The 21639-nt window shown below is 39.3% G+C and overlaps 1 protein-coding gene across 1 annotated transcript in view; it reads left to right on the forward strand.

The window, feature by feature from the left end:
• Nucleotides 1-20485, forward strand: part of LOC120714019 (potassium/sodium hyperpolarization-activated cyclic nucleotide-gated channel 1) — a 67768-nt gene extending 47283 nt beyond the window's left edge. The window contains exons 6-8 of the mRNA XM_040000007.1: nucleotides 3608-3848; nucleotides 9848-10012; nucleotides 18956-20485. Coding sequence (XP_039855941.1) covers nucleotides 3608-3848; nucleotides 9848-10012; nucleotides 18956-20040 — 1491 coding nt within the window. The 3' untranslated portion in view covers nucleotides 20041-20485. The remainder of the gene's footprint in view (nucleotides 1-3607; nucleotides 3849-9847; nucleotides 10013-18955) is intronic.
• The last annotated feature ends 1154 nt before the right edge of the window (nucleotides 20486-21639 follow it).

A 21639-nucleotide genomic window follows, 5' to 3' on the forward strand; every position in this document is an offset into this window, starting at 1 on the left:
TTTACAGAGCTGTTAAACAACTGCCACAGAGGTAATGAGACAGAGCAATAAAGGTTACTGTGACGTCAAGCACCAGTTTTGGTCCTTGGACGACCTCCCCCATAAGCACATTACATGTGTAATTATGCAAAGGGATATTAGGGAGCAGCGGAGTAAGAAGTGAATGTAGGATAAATGTAGTGTAGGAATCCTGACCAGCTCTCATAAAGCCCCATTAAGTCACCTTGCAAAGTTATATGCTCAAGAGATGAATGCTACGGTGTGCAGAGTTGCTGCATAGTCCCAAGCACTTACAAGAAAGGTGCAGGGATTTAAAGGGACAGTAAAACACGGGCTTAGTTCAATATGTGCACTAAGCAAAGGTTAAATCCAGCTTAAACTGAGAGAGATCGATAATAGCAAACATGGTCACATCAGAGCAATTTCAGTAAGTCTTACATTTTGTTGTAATTTTATGTACAGTGTTAAAAAAATAGTTAGACCACCTGTTATACAATCAAGAAATAATACACATATATCTTAAAAAATATTAAAATATTTGAGAAATCTGCCAAAATTCACATTTTTATGCCCAGATTGAATACAGATTCTTCATCATCAAAAACCACGAAGCAATTATTTTGAACAAGGTTTATTTCTTTAATTAATGAATTATTAATTGGTATAAACTGAATGAGTACCAGTCGAGTAAATTTAATTTAACCAGATTGAATAAATTATTTTTAGCTTTGTTTGACAGGAATGTAAGTAAATGATTGTAATTTGGCATCTCAAAAATAATAAAGGGCTTTTCTACTTTTTTTTTTTTTTTAATCTTTTTTTGTGAAACATTATATATTACAATTTCAAATAAATAGCTGCATCTACTGGTTGATGAACCATTACAGAAGCTAACAAAATGATATGTGTGATTACTGTTCATTTAAGGCACTCATGGCATATGCCTCAATCTGAGTGTCGGTCTAATAAATTTGATAATTACTGGAAATTTTTTAATATGAAAACCTAATTAGACACCAAAACTTGACTAAGCTTTATTACATTACAAGACAGTGTCCGTCTGATTCGTCATCTGTAATGTGGCAGCTTTGACTTAGTGTCAGCTGACTGCACTTCTGTTCTAATCAGTCTATCCAACAACTGAGGCGCCGTGGTTTCCCCCATGTCAGGTGTGCAGCCTGTTTCCTCTCTGTTTCTAAAAGTATGCTCTTTATTTGATCTCCCATCACCAAAGTAGGTCACTTTACTGCTGGTAGAGTAATATAACCCTTTATTACTTTAATAGACACTTAAACAAATACCACGCTATAAGAAAAAGAATAATTAAGTTTACCTACATCTCTATCACAATAACGACTAGGTCTGCTGGGCACCGCACACTTTAAGCTGTTGTGCACCTCATCTGTGTGCATTTATCAGAGCAACAGTACAATTATGTTTTCCTGTTCAGCTGTAATAAACCAGATGATTAAGTATTTTGTGGGAGGGAGCAAACTTCTCCCATAGATTTCCATTCCACTGAGTGCTCTGATGAACTGCTGAAGGCCACTACATTGGCATGCTTGGATGACGTAAAAACTGGTGAAATAATCGGAATGACTTAGTTTGATTAATCTCTTTCTGTGAGCTGTTTTTTAGCCGAAAGTACCTGAATGTCCCTTTCACTCAGGATCTTCTGACCAGCAGATTATAGCTCTTACTAAGTTTGGGGTTTTTTGTTTGTTTCTTTTTTCTCAGCATATTTTGAATAAATTTACAGTCTAAAAATAGAAAGGTCTAGTCATATCAACTATTGTCCTGTTTGTCATTGTGGTATGACCACTGCCTTCTTGTGTTTAAAATAGGGTATAGTATATTTTACCCAGAGTGAACAGCTCGGTAGGAGATTGGGTAAATTGCTGAGGTTAAATTTGGGGAGATAAAGAGCAACAATGTAGAGCTTTTCCACAGCTCATTTAACGAAAATCAATTAATGTGGCTGTAAACCTGACCATCATCAGTAAAGCCAGGTCACTTTCAGACAGACTGAAACCTAAGTGGTTCTGATTGTATGGGCAATCTGTGGGGTCCTGACTTAGAGGTCAATTTGGGAACTGAATTAGCTCCACTTCGCACCACTCAGGCTAGGTAAGAATGCCGAATCAGTTAAAGCATACTTATAACTGATTGTGGCAAGCCAGTTATCACAAGTCTGCAAAACAATTATGCTGCTACTGCTGCTGTAGGCTTAAACGATCTCCAGATTTTGTACGGACTTCACTTGGGTTACAAAACCAAAAGATGTATATCCTATGTAAGATGATTCCACCACTATATACATTTTTACATTTATGTCAGAATATTTCTACGTCTGCAGAGCTTTTACAAATTTCCCAGCTGGTTTTAACTTATTCATTTGGTGAACTGTAAAGATCATCCTAAGACAGGCGATCCATCAACATATTGAGCAGTTTGTTGCCACGGGCAGACTTCGCTTTAAAGAAAAAAACGTGTTGCATTCAAGGACACTGCAACATCCAATAATTGATTGTGAGCTCCTAAAAACAGTATTACATTGATTATCTCTGGTAGCTGACAACCTGATGTACAATGTAGACGAGCAAAGATGAACACGAAGGAAAACAAGGACAAAGTAACCTTGACAAAAAATAATATTAAAAGAAGAAAAAAAAACACGTTGTGATCAACGTTTTTCTAAAGGTGACTTTCAGACTGTTGTAAAACAAGAACATCTGAAGCATGTATAGGGATTCAATACAGTAGAACTAGATGAAGTTTGAAGCTAATCGGCTAAAATATGCTAAACCACAGTCCACACAGCCTAATAGCCAGACTGTTTTGCTGCTCTGTCTCTCCCCCCTGCTCCCTTCCTCGCCTCTGTCTCACTGCCTTTTATTCTGTGCCATATGACAAATCTTTAAATAGGCATAGCCAAACATTGTTTTCCCAGGAGGAATCCTGACTGTGCATGAAAAGTGCTTACTATCGTATTCATTAGTTCTGGTGCTTGATTGAGGTCGGAGCCGTGGCTTTACCTGACACCGGCTTCTGAAGCTTAGCTAACATATTTTTTGCCCTCGTGGAGCCAGCAAGCATTTCAGAGATTGGTTATCTTTCTGTTAATGTCCTGTTGTCAGTGGAGGGGAGTTATCCCTCATGTGGGGTCAACAACACATCGCTGCAGATGCCAAGTGCCCCAGCTTTCCATCTGCACAGCAACAGAGATGTGTGGGTAAACAGACAACAAGCTCCTAATCTGCTGCTGGGTCTGAGGGGACAGGATGGGCCAGAGAGATGGCCTGCAGCCGGCACCAGAGGGCAAGCTCATCAGGATATGAATTGCGTGCCAAAAAGTTTCTTCGCAGGAGAAATGGAAAGTGCTTTAGGAGCATTAGGGATAAAGCAGCAATATGCATTCCAATTCATTTATGTTTACGGATACTGTGAAGGCGGCAGAGATGAAAGATTTGAGGTGGTGTTCTGTGTCAGGCTGCCGAACTGAAGCTCATTTTTCACTTTTGGGTGGAAATAACTGAATTATTGATGGCATGATCTCATCTGTTAAATCAACACTTTTCTTTTTTCTTTTTCCCCCCCCCTCCACCAGGAAATTGTCAACTTCAACTGCCGCAAGCTTGTGGCCACCATGCCTCTGTTTGCCAATGCGGACCCCAACTTTGTGACGGGGATGCTGAGCAAGTTGAAGTTTGAAGTTTTCCAGCCCAACGATTACATTATCAGGGAAGGCACAGTGGGGAAAAAGATGTACTTTATTCAACATGGCGTTGCAAGTGTCATCACCAAGTTCAACAAGGAGATGAAGCTGACTGATGGATCCTATTTTGGAGGTAAGAAATGTAACTATAAACACTGGAAATTGAACTTCAGTTGCTTTTTTTTCCCTGGAGTATTTGCTTATTTTGATTTGTTTTCACATTAAAATCCAAATGTTAGCTACATATTCCACTGTGCTTCTTACATCAATGCACACTGTGTTCTTAGAGTTATACCATATATATGAGACTATCCTGAGGCCTTTAATGCTTTTTGAAGTTAAGTTATTGTAAATGTAGATTCTCATTAACCACTGTTGGATGTTAGTCAGCTTTCGCTGTTACGTAACCTCTCATCTGGTTGCTGGAGTGGGCCAAGGCGTGGATCAGGCATCCCTTAGGACACACAGAGGTCCCTCCCCCATCCTCACACACACACACACACACACACACACACACACACACACACACACACACACACACACACACACACTTGGGCGCACATACATGAGCATGAACTCCTCTCACCCTATCTATATGTTCCCGCTGCATTCACTTGGCACGGTGTAAAACGAGGAGCAGTTTCCCAGTTCTGTCCTCTGCTGTGCTCTGCTTCTTCATCTCTCTTTCTCTCGGCACGGTTCCCACTCCCCATCTAAAGCGTTCCAGATATCATTAATTTTTTAAATGTCAAATGTAATTTCATTGCACTTTGTTTACTCCGACAAAATCCGCAGGCAGACATTGTCGTATCTCTGTGAAAGCAAAGCAAAGTTTCCTATTTTAGAGGTTCTTGCATATTTTATCTCCTGAGTTCATCCCCACTATGGAAGGAGGCTGACGAGTCTAAGAATACCTTCACTTTGGTGTGTCTGTTCCATGCAGTTCACGTCTCAGAGGCGAGCCATGGAACGAAGCGAATCAAAAAAAAAAAAAAAGAAAAGAAAGAAATGCATCGACTTTTTTTTCCTCCCCTTGCTTGTTCAAAACACAGGAGTACTGACATACACTCTTTCATCAGTTAGCAAAGATACCTGCTTCAGATATGTAGTTTCACATATGGGTGGCTTTAAACTAATGTAGTGATTTGCTGGAAGTGCATATGTGTCGTATTCAGGCTTTGTATCCTCTGAGGCTGTAACTCAGAGACATTTTGCTCAGTGACACAGAGCAAGCAGATCATGTTTATGAAACTAAGGTGAAATGTCAGGATAACGCCTTTGGCCAACTAGGCTCTAATAAAAGGATGTTAATAGGATGTATTTTTTTTCTACACCCTAGAGCCTAGCGTTGTGCTACAGTCAGCACAAACACCTAAGAAAATATTCATTTTCAAAAAAGAAAAAAACATTAATTGAAAATTAAGAAAACAAATTAGGAAGCTGGAAACAGATTGTGATTAGCATTTTTAATTAATGATAATGCTACATAGTTGTGTGAGTAACCATTTGAGCTTTCGCCTAAAGTACAATAGAAATAAGTAGCAAATAGCAAACTGTTCAGTCAGTATTAAGATGAAGCAGTTCTTATGAAGACTGACCTCGTACGATCATCAGATTGCCCACCCCCAAGTTTAGTTAGTATTTCAAAAAGATGGAGGGTTCACAGTGAACGATCAGCATCTAATATAAGCCTAATTATAAAAATGAAAATATTAATTAAGAACATACACTAACATTTAATGAGTCATGTAATAAATTAAATTAGGGATGCACTGTAAATTGTTCACCCAATAAAAAGGGGTGAACAGCCCCACCAGAGCTGCTGCCTTCTGCCCTGTTGGTATTTTTATTTCGTATTTGTTTGGCATTAGCCTTGCGTTGGGAGCAGCTGGCTATGCCCGGCATCTCACTCTACCCCCTTTTCTCAGATGATTTACACTCCCCTTACAACCAGGCCAGATCGTGGCCAGAATGAAAAATCAGCGAGGGGGACTGAGACAGCTTCAGAGATGGAGAGAGCGAGTTACAAAACTGAGCCCAGACACAGGAAACTATTACCATAGTAATGAGTAGGACATCTTTGAGAACAGTAGGTCACAAAGCACCTCTGACAATGGTCAGTGACTCACCTGCATGCTAAAGAGATATCATAGTAATCACAGGTGAGCGTGGTGAATGAGCGTACACATTGGCGTCACACAGCTCTGTGAGGCCGAGGTACCACAGGGCAGGGACAATGACCGACAGGAGATTTAAATCCAGATTCGGCTTTAATGTCTTTAATGTCATATGAGACATTTCCACAGCACCCGCCGTAAGTAGAGACGAGGGAAGAAGAGCTCGTTGCCTCGAGTGTGTGACACAAAAAGTGATGACAAATTATCCGCAATGCCCCAGGGTTCAACAGTGATGCTTTGTGACAAGGCAACAGACACGTGTCAAACCGCATCACTGGAAGTGTTAACAGGGCTCTAACTTACACACACACAAAAAACATACCTAGGAATGCCACGTGTGCACGCTGAGGCTCCAGAAAATGGTATTAAACTTACAATTGTGCCGTGGGGGGCTGAGGATGTTAATGGAGACAAAGTTTGCTCAGAAAAGACAGGCTCATGTGTGCCTAATGTCAAACAACATTTAAAAAACTATAGCAGCTTACACAATACTGTCAACATACTAGTGTGGAAGTTTAGTATGAAGCCATGAGAAAAGAGAAAGAGAGATGGCAGATGAAAGCCAATCATAACTGATTTACATTGTGATGGAAAAGCTGAGAGGCAGAAAATGAAGAAGAAGAGGTCTGAAGCAGGTTATGGTTTCACATAGTACACTCTGGGTCCAGGTGTCTCCAGCTGACTCCACCCACCTTTTGCAGTGTAGAAATAGAAAATGCAGACAGCTAAGCAGTGTCTTATCTCAGTAACTGTGTTTCTGGCCTGCATCTTAGCATAGATAAGTCACAGAAACCCAGAGAAGCCAGCACTGTACATATGCATATGCACATATAATCAGAAACTCCTAAGTCCTCTTACAGATGTTCCTAACTGTACTTAGACATATGTTAGACATATGATGCTAGGCCAAAAAAAGAGCGTTACCTTTATACTGGAGGAGAAGCTACAGGTAACTAGACTCAGGTCAATTAAAAAAAAGAGGAAAAAAAAGCTCAGAACCAACTTTTTTTTTTGTTTTTTGTCCCGTTTGGCTCTTTTGCCATCAGAATTATTGTCTAAAGGCAAAGAAAGATGCCCAACGGATTTACTTTACCAAATGTACCAACCCAGCCTTGTCGTAATGGTCTATTTGATTCACCTTTTATTGTTTATTTTATTTTATTTTCACTTGCTAAATACGGGACAGACTTGACTGGGGAAAAGAAAGGGGAGAAAGAAAAGTGGGAAAGAAAAACAGCGGGGAAGAGGGACGGGGATAAAGGGCAAAAAACAAAAACCAACAAAATAAGCAGACAAAAAATACATAAATCAATCACCTGGATCACCTGTTGAGAAAGAAAAAAGAGAAAACAAGCAGAAGAAAAATAAACAACATCACGATGATATATGGGAATATAACAGTAAATACGAAATATCAAACATTATTGTGCAGCACGTAAGATCGACAGCGCACAGTGTGCTTTGAGGTAGGAGCCAAAAAGGGTGTAGTTTGTGTGTGTGAGCACCCGTGTGTACACCTGTGAGCATGGACGCGCTTGTATTAAAAGGTTCCTTCATGTAATGATCTGCTAGAGGGTGTGGGGAGCCACAGCCCCGTCCTCCAAGGCATGAAGCAGGTATGGAGGAGATCAAAACTCCAGACATCCAGAGGCCCTCAGAACACAAGAGACCAAGGAAGACCAACAGAGGGGCAGCCGCGCCAACATCCCAGAAAGAGCTGAGGAGAGCCCCAGATGAGGGGTCACTCAGCAGCCGCGGAGCAGAAGCCAGGAGGGGTTGCAGTGACGTGCCCGTGAGCTCCGCCGGCAGCCAGCTGTGCCTGAGAGACCGAGCCCCAGGCCGAGAGGCCGAGGGCACCCCACCCCCGAAGTGGCCCGAGCGAGCCCCAGACTCCAGGCCCCGACAAGCAGCCACCAGGAGTGAGCCGGTGTGTACCTGGACGCCCACCCCCGGACACAAAGAACCACCAACGCACCGATGTCTGAGGGCGTCTGCCACTGGCAGGGGGAGTGGTGGAGGAGATAGGCCTCCATACCTTGGAGGGCCTGAGATGTCCCAACATTTTTACGAGCTTTTGAATTTAGTGAAGACTCTATGATATCGTTCTCATTCAGTGCCATAGCAGGTCAAACTTTGGAGAGTATAAGTTATTTTCAGTTCGCCCACTCAGCTGATTAACTCACCTTTGTTTTTAACTGAGTCACTGGCTGCTACGTGTCAAGCTAGCACATTAGTCTCTAGATGTCTCCAGTTTACTGGTATACCAGAGCGTTTTCTTAAAGATAAACCAACCACTCTTTGTACTTCACTCTACTTGTGTTTGTTTATCCCCTTGAACATGACGCAGGTTTTTCTCTCTGTGTGCGTCTGCTTGCATTAGTGGATGTACCAGTGAAAGTGAATCTTTTTCCATTAAAACAGCACTAACACCTTATTCGCACGCACAGCTTGAGAGTGTTGCTCACACATCTTGCACTCTCTGTGCTCTATTTTCATGACAGCTCCTGGCAGAGCCCAGAAAGATCACACCATAACAAGTTAACATTTAACGATTTAATGAAGATGGAAGTCGTGCAGTGGACTGGACAAATGTGGGTGTGGGTTCAGCGGTGTTAAAGATTCAGGGAAAGAAAATTAAGGGAAGGATTGTTCACATTCAACTTCTGGATGAGCTCAGACACTGTATATGTCAGATTTTACAGTCATATACACTGTTAAGCACTGTAAGCTTCCTGGTGGGTACCAAAAGCATCGGGTTGACTTCCTACTTCCAAATGGAAATTTAACCAAATACCCTGTACTGTGTACTTTTGACCCACTAATAATTAGAGAAAATCTGAAATAAATTCAAAATTGTGCACCCAGTTCTTGTATTTCAAAGCATTAAAGATGTATGCAGTACAATCAAGCTACCTGGGAAAAAGAAATAAATAGAAGCCCCAGCACGACATTCATGCCCATGATACGAACCTGTACACTCTGACCTCAGCTGCACTTTTGAGCATTCACAGTGCCTTCTCAGATGTCCATATAGCCAATTTCATAGGCACTAATGGACCTCTGTATCAACAAAGATGTAGGCTTTTTGTACTGAGTGCTAATAACAAGCTCCCTCTCCTCTTAAGTTCAGAGGATGTGGCATCCATCTTTTCAAAAAAAGTATTTCAAATTTCACTTCATCTGATCACAGAACAGTTTTACACTTCGCCTCAGTTTTGGCCCAGGAAAGACAGCAGTGTGTCTGGATCTGTTTCTTCTCCCGAGATGAAATGAGCTCATATTTATTCACAAAAGACTAAAAATGTAGTGCATTTGTTGTCCGTGTTAACTGTAAATAAAATACGGGTGTATAAGTACTCTTTCCACATTGATGACAATAACACAAAACAAGAAAAATGCTATAGCTACAGCTATAGCTACAGTATATTATTGCTAATAATAAAATGTAATTACTATTAATAATGATGATCTGAGTAATTTTAGTGTATATGGTACTCTTGTGTTTAATTTCACACATAAAGACAAGCATGCTGTGTTATCTAATGTGAAGAAGACTGCAAAGTTAATTATGATCCAATGCTGATGAATTCTTCTGTTCTATTCACATCTTGTCATGTCAGTAAGAAATATTTCGGTCTCGTCCTCTTAACGCGGTGCATTGAGCCCGCCCTGTTTTTTCTTAATAAAGCTTGGTACTGCATCATATTATTGCGCTATTATATCTCCGCAGCATGATGAATTATCTTAGCGTAATGCAAGTGACAGCACTGCTGATGGGCTTCACATTCTATTTGCATTCACATTAGCTTCTTCTCCTGTACCTTTTGTACTCAAGGCTCATTTATATGAGAATACTGTATGTACTGTAATTACTAGGATGATTCCCTCCTGTATATTTCACTCCTGTTACAGTTTCATCATGTGTCCTCTTTGTTTTCCTTTACCTGCCCTATAGAGATCTGTCTGCTCACCAAGGGCAGACGAACGGCGAGTGTGCGTGCAGACACCTATTGTCGACTCTTCTCCCTCTCTGTTGACCATTTCAATGAGGTGCTAGAAGAGTACCCAATGATGCGACGGGCTTTTGAAACGGTCGCCATTGACCGATTGGACCGCATTGGTAAGACCTACGAGCCTCATTTCTCTCTGATTGTTTGGATCTCTTGCCTGTCATAGTGCCTTGTTGTCTTGTCTTTATCAGTATTTGTTTGCCTTCTTTCCTCATAAAAGCATTGTGTCTGCCATCTTGTGCTGCATGACCTGTATGCTCTCTATTGATTTCTTTTTTTCTCGTGTCTCTTTCTTTACCTTAAAAAAATATTACATATTAAAGAAAATTTTGATGTTACCAGCATTAATCCTTCTAAAGAAACAAAGTAGCGTTTTGTGGTTGGATTAACTGGAAGGCAGTGCATGTCGCTGTCCGGGAGGGAGTCAGGTCGCCCCCTCGTTGGTTTGGTGTTGACCCCCCCACTGGATGTCAGCGAGTGGATCGAAGCTAACCTCACATGCATGTGTGTCTGGCCCTCTTTCCACTCATCTGCACTCCTGGGTATGAGCAGCACCCCGCCCCATGTTAGAGTTCTCAAAATCCCCATAAAAAGAAACAAAGAGCTGGGTCAGGTAACAAGAGAGCCCCCACATTCACCGGGTCCAGTCGAGGACCTTGTGTAGCTTAATTCAGTCATCACATTATTTTTACTGTCTAGTAGAGAAATGTTTCAAGAGAAATTCAACCATGACAGATGATAGTTCAATACGTCATCACAATTCAGACACAGAGTCTTGTTTAAAAAAAAGGGGCACATGTATGTAACGCAAACAGGGCAGTAATTGGTTGCACTGATCCTAATGTCGCACATTCTCCAACTTCGTTAAGTTCTTACGTCTGCTCTAACATTTTCTATAAGATTCCATTATGAATGACTTGAAAGTAATAACTCAGCATGCTTCATGTATAAGTTAGGCACACTGTTACATTACTTTCCATTTGTGTCACAGTGGAGCAGGAAAGATATTTAACGAATATACTGCAGATTATTTTACTATACGTTTTATACGATGTGGTATCTATGTAGTCTGATCCAACCGCTGGGCTGGGTAATCTCATTAGTTACTCTAAGAATATCTGAATTAATGTAGTGATCTTGTTATCCAATGTCTATCTAGGTAGAAGAATTTGAATTTTACTGCACTGTAAAGTCTCTAAAGCCTAGCAGGAATGTTCTTACTCCTTATATAATGCTCTAGGATTATCAAGCTAGAAATGACATGATATCTCGACAGTAATATCTCTGAAGAGTACAATTCTATTTTCTTTAAAAACACAATGCATTTAGAGCTTTTCCAGCATGTGCTAGGTTTGCCCACAGATTTAATCAGGGCACCATACACCTTTTTTCAACGCAGCCATTTTGACGTTACGCAGTAGGTAAACACAGGTGTTTCTCATCACTATAATTAAGGCTTGCACATAAATACCACAGAACCCTAATTAATGTCACTAGAAACACCTGTATTTGAATACTATGGTGTGTCTAAATGACTGCTCTGAAAAGAAGGTGGTTTATTAAGTTAATTAATCAGGTGCAGCCTATTTGTCAAAAAAAACCTGGGTGATGTTCCCCATATGAAGACTGTTAAATGTTTTACCTTTTTGAAGCAACACTGCTTCCTTGCTTTTATTGTAGCACATATGCAAAAAAAAGAAAAGCCAAATCCTCTCACTCTGTATCTCTACTGGCTCTACTAATAAAGCCACCTTCTTGTCTTGTCCATTTTTTTTATGTCTGTGGATCGATTACTAAAAGAGGCCGTAATGTTGTTAGTGATTTGTTTAACGTGGAAACAGTTTCACCTAAAAACAGGGGAAAAAAGTAACTAAATAAAAATTCTTGAATTTGCAACTTCACAGTTTTCCTGTGTTGTCTCATGTTAGTTTTGCAGTAACTACATTTCTGTCAGATATTGCTGTTTTTTCCTTGTCATGTCTTTCTATCTGTGGTTTAGTTTTGCCTGAGACAGGCACATTAATAATTGCAAATTGCTTTGTAACCCAAATGTTGACTCAAAATTGGAATCCCGTAGTGTTGAAATCAATCAAACTCCAACAAGTGATGTATCTCATCATCATGGCACGTGCTCCTCAGAATTATGTTCATATTCAACTATAAGCTGGTGGGTGGGCAGAGAGGGGGTAATGTTGACTGATGACTGGATTATTCTAAAATTCCTGACAAAACACACAACACACGTGTGTCAAAAAGAAGATCGACTATCGTTTTGAAGTTTTGAGTTAAGCATTTCGTTTTTTTCCCCATTTTTAGTTAGTTAAACTTAGAGATCACAAGCAAGACGTAGATGTGACTGTGAACTTGAAAGCACTGCACCCCCATACCAGGGATGTCACAGTACCAGAGATTTAGTAGCTGGTACCAATACCAATAGAATTACACGATTCTAGGTATTCAGTTTGATTAAGAAAAAGAGAAATTACCCAGTGTACATAAACACAAGCTTCTTTATGAAAAAAAATTAATACGACAAGAATGTTAGCTCTGTAAATAAAAGCAACAGTGGAGAAGAGAACAGAGACTGAAATGTTAGGATGGTTGCTGAGCAGCCTTTGAGGTATGATGTTAGTTAGGGGGTTGTGTGTTATCTTGAGCACTTTAGGTAATGTTATGTTTATGGATTTTACATCAGACAATGGGCTGATGTATAATTTCATGACAACAACCAAAATGCTCTGGAAGTAAATAAGAACGGAACCCTCACTCAACTTGATTTCTGGATCTGGATGTCGGTTTTGTAGATGGTTCGCTAAATTTTAAGTATTTGCTCCTGTAAAATACAAATAAAAACTGTGTGCAGTAATAATTTTCTTAAATTTTTATGTTTTTGCAGTTCAAACTGTTTTCTATTTTCCTTTGTGAGCAAAATATGGGTTTACGAGACTTGCAAATTCTTGGATTCTGTTCTTATTTACATTTTAACCAGTTCCCCAACTTTTTTGGAGCAGGGTTTATATGTCCACGTCCAACTTTTACTGCTGTTGGGGCAGAGCTATCACAGTAGCTGCACTACAATACTCAACATCTTTGAGATGTAGTTTTTCCTGTGCTCATGCGTACCCTTCTTCACCACATAAGGAGCGATTTAGCACACTTATATATACAAGTGCAAGTACATGACTCAGTACAAGTCACTGCTTAATAAACATTTTCAGAATTTTGGTATCCATTCTGGTGACATCCCTAGCCCACACAGGTAGCAAGTTTGTATATCTTAAGTTAACCGCATGCGAAAACACGCTTGGCTTTATACTGTATTTCTATCCAGTCAGCCCTCAACAGAAAGACTTTACATTACCCTGCTCCCTGCAATAAAGCACTAATAACCAATTGTGATTCAGTATATGAGCATAATTTGCAGGAGACAAAGTTGTGTTATTTTGACTACCATATTTTTTCAAAAGTCTTACAGTCTTCTTTGATAAAATGTGTTAATTTTGCATTGCTGAGGCTTTCACGACATACTGAGTGCCCTTTGACCTCAATAAGGCCTAATTTACATTTGCCCTTTTTATAATAACTACCAATAACTAAATGTTGGAAACTCAAAGTTAACCACTCTGACTGACACCTCTCAGAGTGATATAGATTCGATCCATCCTTTCAGACTAGCCATGAAGGGGGTTTTGTCTCATACGAGGGAAGACACTTTGTCATGATCTGTGCTGGTTGTATCGTTTCTATATCTGAACTGCATTTGGTTACATGCCTGTCTTGCTCTAAAAAGGAAAGAAAAAGAAGTAACCATGCTTTGAAACCAATAACGTGTTGTACATTTGACATTATCTTTTATCTATCTAAAAATTATTTGACCAGGAGTCCGTCTTGAGACGAGCTCATCTCGTTTTCAAGAGTGTCCTGGCCGACGAGTAGGCAACAGGTAAACACTTTATTCCAATTCCAGTATTCGAACAGGAGCAAACTGACCTATTAAAGCTTGCTAAATGGATCCAGTCTCAAATTCATCCTCCAAGAACTTTTACTCAAAGTCACATTGACTGTTTAACTCCAGCATCAGTGACACATAACTCAATTCACCCACACTAAAGCTGAAAACCTTTTGATGAAACACATCATGTCAATGTCAGTAAATAAGACAATCAAGGAAACAAAAGATATCATATTCAGCGTTACATGTCATCTTTGATTTGCAACAGATTTTTCGCAGAATAATCAACTGGATTATTAACTCAGCCCAGACATTTTTAATAAATCTTTGAATGCTTCGTTCAAAGTGTATTCACAAATGAAATCATGTCTGCCGATTAGTAAAACCTTTACTAATGCAATGGCGCATACAATCTTTGTTACATGCCGAGATCCCATTTCATTATTTATTCATATATCATCGACAGAAAAGATTTGTTTCTGATTGTCTGGCTTGAAGTATGTGGGTTTTTAATAATTTTCAAAACTGACACTGATCATAAGAAAGTCAGTGTTATCTTTTGGCTTAAACTTTAAAACATGTTACTTTCTAAAATCAAAGACGTTTCTTTTTCACAGAGGGCAGCTGCGAAATAGTCCACAATGGTCCTGTTGTAAATGCATTAAGCCACTTTACAGTCTTCTTTGACCAAGATTCAGGCCTGTAAATATAAGTATGTAATATAACATAGTAATGCAATCCATTTGTGTATAACCTTAAAGTTATGCATGACATTTTTAAATACATCCGGGTGGTAGCTAGTAACAACAACCAAAATTTACAATGAGCCTTGCACTTGTACCGAAAAATAATGAATACTAATCTTGCAACTGCAGTTTCTGTCTGTATGTTGGTATTGGATTTGTTGGTCCACATTTTCTGCAGGAATTCTGCATTCCCCTGCCTCTGGCTTGGCAAATGATTAAAATAATTGGAGAAAGATTTATATCCTAGCGTAAAAAATTAGCTTAACTAGTGACAAAGCTAACAACAGCTGCCACTTCTTGCCACCACTCGGGCTCCGCCCACAAAACATGTCATCAACTTTTGTAAACACTTGAAATGTCTATCCGGTCGTTAAGTGATGACATGTGAACGGGTCCAGACTACTCTGCGTTTATTAAGGCTGTTGTGTTTTTAACATGTTTTGATGCTTTGTATCTTGTTCTCTTTAATCTGAACAAGCCCCTAAAAAAGGCAGTGATCACTGCCGGCCTCTTTTGGTTTTTATTACCACTGTTCATTTTAAAGCTCACTTTTTAAAACCTGCCCATGCAGCAGTAAATTAATGACTAACCTTGTATTGTGGGTCAGTTATCTCAGTTGTTCTCCATTCTCCAGCTTCATTGTGCTAATATGTTTATATTATGCTAACCACAGCTGTGCAGCTAGCCATCACATAGCACATCATTATATACCAGCTAGCCCAACTTCAGTAACCCCACAAACATCAGTAATATTTAGTTTCATGTCTTCATTTATTTCGGAAGTGATAGCAGAGCTGTACATTTGAATTTTTCAGAAATCCCTCAGTCAAAACATAGTATATTATGTTTACGTAGAAACTAGCAAGCTAACTTCCCGCTAACTTCTAACTACATTAAATGTCATAAATTCTGTTTTCATGGATGTCTGGATGTTAAACTTAATTGTTACACCTGGTAGAGCAGCCACACTGATCATTTTATTTCAGATAAAAGAATTTAGATAGTTTTTAACTCTCAGTGATGCCACGGTGTTCCTTTGACTTTGGGACCTAAAGCGGAGTTTGGACCTGGAAACGGCTAATGACGTCAGGCTAAAAGACCGGGTATAAGACAATAAATTTTATACTAGTTTTCAGTCGCTGTAAAAGGCCAAATCCCACTAACATAAAATTCATAGAATGTTAGCTGTAGACCCTTTCTTAGCTTTTGTCATTTGATATTTGAGCTCCTGCTGACCACCAAAGTCTGCTAGAATATATAGTTTGTAGTATGCACATTTTATTATTTAACATTTTATGGGCAAAATTTGGTTTCTTATAGATATAACAAAACAAATTATAATTAGTAAAGAAACAAAAAAGTGAACTGGTAAAGCAAAATCTGTATTTTTTCTTATTTCAATTGTGACATATAATAAACTCCATATTTCCAAAACTAAAATAAAGGCTTTTCTAGCATATGTAAGTCATTTTTGTAACTGTTAGCTGAAGCTAACTGTTTAGCTGTTCATTGAGGACTATCTCATGTGTGCCCTCTTGGTTTCAGTGTAATGGCATTACAGGAAGTACATCAAGTGAATGAGTTCCCTGTAGATTGACTCAACACAGTAATTTTTTCACACATAGATATCTATCTGTAAAAACATGAATGCATCTGGAGTTATCTTTCAAAGATATGCATTTTTTAATACAGTCTTCATTGTCTATTATATATGATGTCTGTAAACATTATATTGTGTTCTGTGTTTTGTTTTTTATTGGTTGATGTTTGTTGGCTATCAAGCTGTTTTATGTTGAGTGTATTGAATGTAAATAGTGGGAATTTGGGACTTATCTGATATTTTTACTATTATTTATTTTAATTTTGTCAAAGCTGAGTGGTTTTTACTTTTACTTTTTATTTTTTTAAAGCATATTGTTTCCAAAGCCTTTCTATTCAAGTTTAGAAATGGGCTACTGTCCTAGTAGTAATATGCCCAAAGTGCCTTGCTGAAACAGAAAGGGAGAAATGGATTCCTACCAAGTTGTATTCATTAGCCCGGAAAGTATTAGTGGAAAATATACACAATATGTCAGGTTTTGCCGAGCTTATAAAATATGTCTGCCTCTCAATCCTCTCAATGTATTTGTTTTTTGGGGTAAGTTTAATTCTGTGATCAAAGCGAGGCAGTAATTCTGTAAATGTGCAACATGAAGTAAATAAAGTTATTTAGGTACAAATAAAGAGTGTAAATAATATATAAGCTGAACGAACTATTGATGCAATGTAGATTCAGCCTGGCCTGGGCAGCTGAACCAAGTTAGCTCACAACAAATGTTTATTGTTAAAATTTTCATCATTCTGCATACCTACAAATTGTATTATTCAATAGGATCAACTGTAAAGCAAATATATGAATGTATGGGAATTTCACGTGCTGTAGCCATGATGCACCATGGAAAATAACAGCTCCCCACGTAATGAACGGAAATCATTTGTTTCTAACAAAATAACCTAAATGTTGCTGCATATGCGTAGCTCAAAATGCTATATTGGCATTTTTTTAAACTGTCTGTAGGACAGATATAATTAAATGAAAGTAAATGCTTTTAGCTTGTATAGTATCAATATGCAGTAAACATACTGTACAGTAAACTAAGTTTGCCTGACTTTAACTCTATTTAACTGTGCACAAAACACTGATAATGAGATACTTTTCTTTTCAGAGGTATACAGAAGAATCCCTGTTTCCCTGAAACCCAGTTATTGCCCCTGTCTCTAACTTGTTGGTGTGTTCAGATGTTTCTGTCAGAGCGACAAGCACACCAAACAATGAACATGTGTTGTCCTTCCAATCTACAGAGTTTAATCCTGTCACCTTTAAATATGCAATGAAAACAGACGTGTAAGTTAACGATAGTCTTATAATTAGTGTGTGGTGCTTGTTTTAGCTACCCGACCCTGTAGAGATTGCTGCAGTCGAGGAGAAAAACATCAAACTGAGGGCTTTATCCTGAGAAAAATGCATTAAAATATTACAGCAATCTATTTTCAGCTGCTACAGCAGCAAAAGTCCTGTCTTATAGTTGAATGCATGACTTACCAGCAGCCTTGAGAGGTGAAAGCCATCCAGCATATGCTGCCAAATGGTGAACTCAGTGGAAAAATCTTCTGCCAGTCAAGGACAGGGCTGAATGATTGATTGACTGTGGCTAAAGCCCTGAGCACACTAAAAGTCCACTTTGTCTTCTTTACCGGCAATGCGTTGCTGCTTGTCAATACACGGTCAGTAGTAATGACAGGAAACACTTCCCATGAAGACGTTTGGACACTATCACTCAAAGTAAATATGTTTATTAGGTCTTTAGATTTGGCAATTCCTTCTAAGACAGGCTCGTTTGAAGATGTCTTTATATGCCCATTTACAACAGTTTCTTCTTTTTACTCAAACTCCCAAAGCCACAAAAGTGGCTGGTATTTAAAAAGCCATCTGCCAAGCCTTTTATTATTACGGTTCAAGACCTGTGACATGCTAGGAAAGACTTTCCTGTGGGCTCAAAATGCCCTTTATAGTGCATATGACTGGAGTACTTTTTAAAAGCAGTTTGTTTACAGTATTAAAGGAATACTGTGTTTTGTTTAAATATGCAGACAAACTGCTTTGCACTAGTCAATATAAAATATAACTTGAAGAGAATCCCATTCATTGTGTGGTTAGATGATTAATATTTAGTTAGATTTTATACATTATGTATATGATACATAATGTATAAAATAAGATATATTCTCTTCTTATTTGACTTTGTTTCCACACTATAGATGTTACGCAGAATGCCCTTGTGATGTGTTATGGCTTTGATGTCAATGTGACCATGTAGCTAGACCGTGGCTTTAAATTAAGCCTTAGACCCTTTTCTTCTAAAATATCTAAAATCAGTCATGTCATGTGTGGGTACAACTCATCAGTATTCTTCTGTGTTTCACTGTCCACTTCACAGTCTGTGCTATCAAGTCACACTTTCAGTAATCTTTGTCTCCTTACGTGTCCTTCACCCCTTCAAACTGTATATTTCCCACAGTCATTTCCATTTAATGTTTTTCAAAGGTTTATTCACTGTAACAGCCTTTAGTGAATGTGTAAAGATGCAGTTTGTGTGGTTAAAAGTAGCCCATTTATGAATGAATGTGGAATGAATACAGTGAAATGCCTCTGTTAAAGAATTGGCCTTGATCAAAGGAAGAAGCTAATGTGTGATTAAAACCCACAAGCTGCGTCTTTACTGACCCGTATCCTGTTTATTCCTGTGGTGCAGTATAGTTTATCCAAAGTTTACCGTGGCTGTGTGTATTCACGTGTCCTGACTGCACCCCAACAGGGAAGAAGAACTCGTTGCTGCTGCAGAAGTTCCAGAAGGATCTGAACGCCGGGGTTTTCAACACACAGGAGAACGAGCTGCTGAAGCAGATTATCCGTCAGGACAGGGAGATGGTAATGATGGTGGACCGCAAGCAGTCGGTAACCGGGATGAACTCAACACCAATGTCAGGAAATTCCATTATTAACTCACCAGCCCAGCCGCCCTTCTCCACTGCTTTTGGCACCACTCAGCTGCAGCAGTCCTCTGTACCCCTGACCTACAGCGCTTCAGCTATTGCTAATGCCTCCGCTGCCCGCATGATGCCAGCCGCTGCCGTTGCTGCTGCTGCAGCACAGGGGCTTTACCAAACTCAAAGTGGCACCCTAAATTCGTCACAGACCCCACTACAGCAAGGCACAATCATGTCTCCCTGCTCCTTCACAGCTGCCATGTGTAGCCCGCCTGTGCAGACCCCTTTGGCTAACCGGAGCTTCCAGTATGGCTCCCCCACAGCCTCCCAGCTGTCCCTTATCCAGCAACCCATTCCCCAGCCATCTCTGTCTACGCAACAGCTTGCTCAGCAGCCTGCTGCGCCAACTGCAGCCACATCCTCTGCAGCGCAGCAACAACAACAGCAGCAGCAGGCGTCACCTCAGCAGCAGCAGGTCCCTTCACCTCAGCGGGGAGACATCCACAAGAGCACACAGGCTCTACAATCAGGCAGCTTGAGTCGAGACATCCGACACTTATCAGCCTCCCAACCATCACTACCACATGACACATCTCTGGGGCCCAGAGTGCATCCCACCTCAGGAGACTCCCTGGCCTCCATCGTGCCACCCACAGCAGCGGTGATCCAGGGAATGAATCTACAGAGTGGCATCCGCACCACTGTGCCCCAGCGGGTCAATTTATTCCGCCAGATGTCGTCAGGAGCCTTGCCTCCCGTGCGCTCAGCTGCAGCAGCGGCAGCTGCAGCAGCAGTGGCAGCAGCGTCCTCATCCTCAACCCAGCACAGGGATTCTCCCGGATCTAGAAGAGATTCAGTGCTCAGCAGTACAGAAACTGAGCAAGACAAAATGCGTTTTGCATCAAATTTATGATCCCATTTTACCCTCCCTCTCTTTTTTTAAACAGAAATATGTTTCAAATCATTTTTAATGGAGCTAGAACAAAAGAGGTCAAAATGAGGAACTTTGGCATTGTTTTCTTTCTCTCCAATTTTCTTCTAAAGTAACCTCATAGAAATGCTGTATATATAACCCATGTATTATATTTTAGACAATTTTGTCTCCCTAAACTTAAGAATGTATATTATACAGATACACGTCCTTTCTTTGATCATATCTTTATATACATATATATATATATGTATATATAGATGTGAAAGCGTGTGTGCACGTGTGTGCACGGGGATGTGTGTGTTTGTGTGCATGGGACCATGTCAAAAAAACCACCAACAACATTGGCAATGGCAATTTCAATCTGTAGTATAAACATGAGTCTTCCTTTCTGAGAAATGTAAAGAATTATATATCTATATCTATATATATATAGATATATATATAGATATATATATAGATATAGTTATAAATTAAGTTTTTTTATTTTTCATTGAATTTTTTTGTTTGTTTTTGCTCTTGATTTTTTTAAAAACTTGTTTGCATTGTGGACTCTCACAATGACTTTTTCATTTTCTACTAAAAGAAAAGCAAACTTATCTTCTCCTATTAAGCAGCTTTAGCACCACTGTGGAAGAATAAATGCAAATAATGCCGACCAATAATCTTAACAAGCACACAATCGGTCTCAAACCATTTTCCTGGAAACTCACCTAAGAACAAAATAACAATACTGTAACTATCCCGTTGCTGTCTGCGATGAAAAATACAGTCTGATGAACCACTACATCCCCACAGAGGCGCACACACACACAAACCATGGCAGTGTTATGGGTCCAAAGGGAATAGATATTAGAAATGCTGCTTTCTTTGTTTATTTTGGAGGAAAATGAAGTGTGTGCACAGATATGGATGGATGTTATTGTTTTCTATTTCTGATTTCTGATGGCTGAGATGTTACTTAATGTTGCTTAAAACTTCTGTGTATATTTATAGTATTTATAAACTAAAGATTATCACCATTATGCAATAGACTGTGACATAAAAATTAACTATATGTGTCCTGTAAATAGTTTTGTAGATCTAGTATTTACAGATACTGTGTGGTGCATTCTCTATCATAACAATGTCTTACTTCTATCAGGAACCTGGATATCATTTATGAGAGATAAACAAACCTTAATGCAATAGCTAGCACTACTTGATTGAAGGACATTTATAAATCTTATCTTCTCTCTCTCTGTCTCTCTGTATACTACCCTTAGTCCTAGCGTAGTTTCTGATTTAACATCGAGTGGACATACAGTATACAGTATTTACCTACAATACACAACTTCGTTTCAGTGTCATCCTATTAAAAGCAAATGCTTCTTTTCTATAACGTAACTCCAAAGTACTGCCAGGGATCATTTACCACACAGCTGGTATGAACATGTATGGCTTAGGTGTGAAAATTAGACTTTCTCTTTCCTTTTTTACCCATTATATTTCCTTTTCTTTTATATATAAACCACAATTTAGATTTTGAGCTAACCAGCTCCTGGTGTACATTTGTACTGTACTGCTGTCATATCAGTTGAA

This window comes from Simochromis diagramma, unplaced genomic scaffold (assembly GCF_900408965.1).
Source record: "Simochromis diagramma unplaced genomic scaffold, fSimDia1.1 OVJJ01000596.1, whole genome shotgun sequence".
Classification (NCBI taxonomy): Eukaryota; Metazoa; Chordata; class Actinopteri; order Cichliformes; family Cichlidae; genus Simochromis; species Simochromis diagramma.